General features: G+C 55.7%; 1 protein-coding gene across 1 annotated transcript; it reads left to right on the forward strand.

Moving 5' to 3' along the window:
* The first annotated feature begins 2,062 nt into the window (after positions 1-2,062).
* Positions 2,063-4,638, forward strand: CLDN5 (claudin 5). Its single transcript, XM_074606584.1, has one exon. The coding sequence runs from the start codon at positions 2,078-2,080 to the stop codon at positions 2,726-2,728; it is 651 nt and encodes a 216-aa protein (XP_074462685.1). The 5' UTR covers positions 2,063-2,077; the 3' UTR covers positions 2,729-4,638.
* The last annotated feature ends 542 nt before the right edge of the window (positions 4,639-5,180 follow it).

A 5,180-nucleotide genomic window follows, 5' to 3' on the forward strand; every position in this document is an offset into this window, starting at 1 on the left:
CACATCCAGTGTGCCGCGACCTTGTTGCCATCCTGTTACCGGTGCTCGGGTCCCCTGCAGAAGAGCCATCGGTGCCGCTGGCAGGACACGAGCGGGGCATTGCTCAGCGTCGACCCAGCAGTCACCTCCTCGGCTGTCAATGCCTGAGATTCCTTTGACATTTGCTTATCGTTTCTTCTGCTGCTTCTGCCTCACACATGGACTTTTCCATTCATCCTGCATTCATATCAGTCTGAACATTTCCATCACAAATCTCCGCATGCTGTAAGACATGCTGTAAATTACTGCACAACAGAGAAAACCGCTTACCATAGGGGCAGGAGGTGTGTTATTTTCAACTCTGCGACCTCCAGTATGCTATAAGGATACTTCAGGCTAACTGAAACCAAACGTAGCCAAACCAGTTCAGACATCAGTGTGAATGTAACTTTCAACTTTGTCTAAAACATTTAAACTTATTTAAGATAAACCCAAACAATCCTGGTTTAAACCAAACCCAGCCTTTCTCGGGGTGGCCGGTGGAAAGCTGTGAACCGCAGCCCACTGAGAGTGCGGGGAGGCAGCTGTCGAGATCTGTCCTCTCTCGCTGCGGCTGTGACAGCAGCATTGCCACCGCCAGCGCTCGCCCCATCGGCCAGCCTGGGGGCTGCAAGCTGCTGCTGCCTGCAGGGCTTGGACCGAGGTTTCTCTGCAAGAACAATCCAAGAGAGATCCGTGAAGAGATTCTACAAATTACAACGTCTTTGTGGCCTGACGACAAAACCTCTTGCAAAGACACTCTTTTTGATAGAGGCACTTAACTCATTGACAGACCAGAAAGATTTGAAGCGATTTAAACTTGAGTGATTAAAACAGAGAAGGGAAGTCTGAAATCTTTTTGGCAACATATTTAAATATGCTTTCGGCTCCAGTGTCAAAACAAACAGAGTTTCATGCCTGGTGAGAGCTAATAGCGATTATTCTTCCTGGACTGAATTAAGAACCTGTCTATTGGTACTGACTGATCACAGAATCTGTTTGGGTGGGAAGGGACCATTAAAGGCCATCTAGTCCAACTGCCTGCCATGAGCAGAGACATCTTCAACTAGACCAGGTTGCTCAGAGCCCCGTCCAACCTGGCCTGGAATGTTTCCAGGGATGGGGCATCTCCCACCTCTCTGGGCAACCTGGGCCAGTGTCTCACCACCCTCACAGCCAAGAATTTCTTCCTGATACCCAGTCTAAGTCTTCCTTCTTTTAGTTTAAAACCATTATCCTCCACACTATGGCTCCCCTCCCTGCTCCAGAGTCCCTCCCCAGCTTTCCTGGAGCCCCTTGAGGGCCTGGCAGGGGCTCTAAGGTCTCCCCGGCGCCTTCTCTTCTCCAGGCTGAACCCCCCCAGCTCTCTCAGCCTCCTCCCAGCAGAGGGGCTCCAGCCCTCCCAGCATCTCCGGGGCCTCCTCTGGCCCCGCTCCATCAGCTCCGTGTCCTTCTGCTGTTGGTGCCCCAGCGCTGGAGGCAGCGCTGCAGGGGGGTGTCCCCAGAGTGGAGCAGAGGGGCAGAATCCCCCCTCCTTGCCCTGCTGCCCACGTATACAAATGACGTGCAGATCCCATATTTAAAGCCGTTCCATTTTCAGGGCAGTTCCTAAGGGGTTTGGTGCCTCTTCCTCACACTTTTGCCCTTGCAGCATGCAAGAGGCAGACGTGCGGGTCAAGTCTGGATTTGGGAAATGACGGGTTAAGGCGCATCGATACGTATCATACCTCTGAAGGTATGGCCGTGGACTTTATCGATGAATAGGATACAGGCAGCAGGCGAGTGCGGGGGGGGAGCGCGGCGGGGGACGGGGACGGGACTTCGCCGCGTCCCCATTCCCGTCCCCCGCCCCGTCCCCGCCGCGCTCCCCCGGCGGTGGCCAGTGCTGCCGCCCACCGGTGGCCGTGCCAGCCCCCCTCCGCGGGGAAGGGCCGGGCCAGGAGGAGGAGGGCGGGCGGTGGGAGGGCACCCCGCGGCTCCTCATATAGCCCTGCCCGGTGGCGAGCGGTGCAGAAGCGGCTGCTTCGCTGGGGCCCGCGGCATTGTCATCAACATCATCATGACTTCGGCGGCGCTGGAGATTTTGGGGCTGGGGTTGGGCATCCTGGGGTGGGTGGGAGTGATCCTGGCTTGCGGGTTGCCCATGTGGCAAGTGTCGGCTTTCATCGAAGCGAACATCGTGGTGGCTCAGACCATCTGGGAAGGGCTGTGGATGAACTGCGTGGTGCAGAGCACGGGGCAGATGCAGTGCAAGGTGTACGACTCCATCCTGGCACTGCCGGCCGAGGTGCAGGCGGGTCGGGCGCTGACCGTCCTCGTGGCGTTGCTGGGGCTGGTGGCCCTGATGGTGACCGTGGTGGGCGCCCAGTGCACCAACTGCATCCGACCCGGCAAGGTGAAGTCCCGCATCGTGATCGCCGGCGGGGCCATCTACATCCTCTGCGGGGTCCTGGTCCTCGTCCCGCTCTGCTGGTTCGCCAACATCGTCATCAGGGACTTCTACGACCCCACGGTGCCAACCTCCAAGAAGCGGGAGATGGGGGCCGCGCTCTACATCGGCTGGGCAGCCACGGCCCTGCTGCTCTTCGGGGGCTGCCTCATCTGCTGCTGCTCCTGCTCCCAGCGCGACGAGACCTCCTTCCCGGTCAAGTACTCCGCGCCGCGGCGACCCACCTCTAACGGCGAGTACGACAAGAAGAACTACGTCTGAGCGGGGCGGCCCGCTCCCCGCCCGGCGGGGACGCGGGCGGGCGGCTGCAGCGCTGCCCTGCCTTGAGTCTGCCCTCGACGGCCCGCCCCCGCCAAGCGGCAGCCCCAGGCAGGGCAGCGCCCGGCTCCCCGGGGCCGCCCGCTCCGCGCCGCCGGCGTCCGGCACCCACCCGGCACAGCCCCGCCGGGCGGCGGCTCCCCGGCCGGGGCACCGAGGAGCCCGGGCGAGCCGCCCCCGCCGGCGCCCCCGCAGCCCCCGGCCCGCCGCCGGCGGAGCTGCCGGCGCTTTGCCGCCGGGCCCGCACTGTCGCCGAGGAGGAGCTGCCCTTCGTCCTTGTCTCTCCTGAAAACCTGCATCTGGCTCTTCCAGCTGGGACTTTCACTGGTTGGGGGCTTTTTTTGTTCTTCTATTTGGGCAACTAAACTAGGGGTTCTCTCTAAAGCATGACACTAACCTTGGGCCTTCTGCCCGCAGGCAGTTAACTCTTTGGAGAAGGGTATTTGATTTTCTTCGGTTGTTTCAGTCCCTCAGAGAAGTGCGTTGCTCGGTGTATCTTTGAGACCTTCGAAAGAGATTTCGGGTAGTTGCTGTCGTTTAGTGGAGTACAAGCCAGATTGTACTAGGTTGCCCCTTAAGGTTCTTCATCCCTTCTCCTTCATCAGCTCCTGTTCTGTTTTTACTTGAATATGAACTCATTGCCAGAATTCCTGGAGGACTAGATTCAGAGACCCAGGAGACCTTTGCGTGTCCTGGCTCCAGCGGGGCATCCCCTGCATCCTCTCATCTGCACTACGGGGACCAGGAACAGACAAACTGCCGCAGGTGTCGGTGGCTGGGGTACGGACGGCTCTCGTGGCCTCCCTGCTTGCTGCCAGTTTTGAATTGGGTGTTCTGTCGGACCTGCACTTGGTTGGCTCCCCACCATAATTTTAACACGTGCTTTCCTTCGTGTACCAAATCAGGCGAAGAAATTGCTAGAATTTCACCAAATATCTTGGCTGAGACTTTATGCAGGCTAATTGGGAGATGTGAAGTCATGGCTCTCGCAGCTCCTCCGTATTGCCCTGGTAACACTCTGCAGACTGGAAGGAAGATGCTCTGGGCAACATAACTCTCATTTTCTGAGCTCAACACCTGCTAAACTTTGCCACAGCCTGGAATATCAGCATACACCTCTCCATTTCACGCTGCAGAGACAAACTGTACAGAAAGGGTTAGGGGGTGGTGCGTTATGCTTCCATGCAAATTGTACTTTTAAATCAAGACAGAATTCTGCTACAGACTGTGGCAGCGTCTGTATCGCCATAAGGAGATTTCTGCCAACTATTAGCGAGGGAGCTTGCTGTGCGTGTTCCTCAGTGCAGCTCCGCGACCTCATGGGTGCCGCCGAGCCGGGCAGCGGCACCGCACACAGCGCACCCAGGCAGCAGCTGCTCCGGCACCGAGACTCATGGACTGCGCGGAACCACGGGCTTGGGGCAGATTTACACCGACTGCGTTCCTGCTTCGCTTAGCAAATTTGCAACCCCAGCGGTATCAATAGTACACAGACCCGAATGAGAGACTAAGCCTTGTGCCTGCCCACACTGCTGTTGAACACTGAGCACACGATTTACCCTTTTAAAAATAACTGCTTTCCTTTATAAGCATGCAGGGTCTGAACCCATCAGCCAATACAAAAGCAGAGCAATACCTCTAGAACTAGTTCTGTTCTATAAAGAGGTGCAGTTCTTACACCATCTGCATTTAAATAAAGGTATAATATTGTTGTCATGATGTGAGATGTAGTTTTGGTACAAGAATGAAATATTCTGTATTTCATCATTGCAACTTTTTTTTAAACAGTGTAACCTTGTAAACTGTAAATGTATTTAAATGCATATATTTTGCAAGAAATCTACCAAAGCTGGCTTGTTACGTGGTTCGGTGCCTTTATTTGTTTCATGATTACTTTATTTTTATTTTAAATGATAACGTCCAACTGTCTTTGTCACCCAGCGCACAGACACGCTACGCCCTCACTCAGCCCTCTTGTGCCTAGCAAGCGAGTCAGCAGGTATTAGCCCAAATCCTGGCCCTTGCTCTCTTTTGTCTCAAATTAAAGAACGGAGAACAACCCCCCCCGGCAGAGGTGCCTGTGCGTGTCTCGGCTGCAGAGCCTTCAGGAGCGCAGCAGGATCTGGGTTCTGACCAAAAAATGAAATCTTTCTGGGCAGTCCATCGCTAGCGTTTAAAATCAAATCAAAACCAGTGTCTTGGGGCGAGGGAGGGAAACCCACGCCTTAGAAGGGAATATTTTTTCACGAGGCACACTCCTTGGTAGGTAGCTCTGTGTGGCGGCAGGGCTGGGTCCACTCGATACCCGAAATCTGAAACAATTCCACAAGGAGACCTCTTGGAAGAAGCCAGCGCTAACCGTGTATGTTCTGTTAAACACAGCATCATCCTACCC

The sequence above is a fragment of the Larus michahellis genome, chromosome 13 (genome assembly GCF_964199755.1).
Source record: "Larus michahellis chromosome 13, bLarMic1.1, whole genome shotgun sequence".
Classification (NCBI taxonomy): Eukaryota; Metazoa; Chordata; class Aves; order Charadriiformes; family Laridae; genus Larus; species Larus michahellis.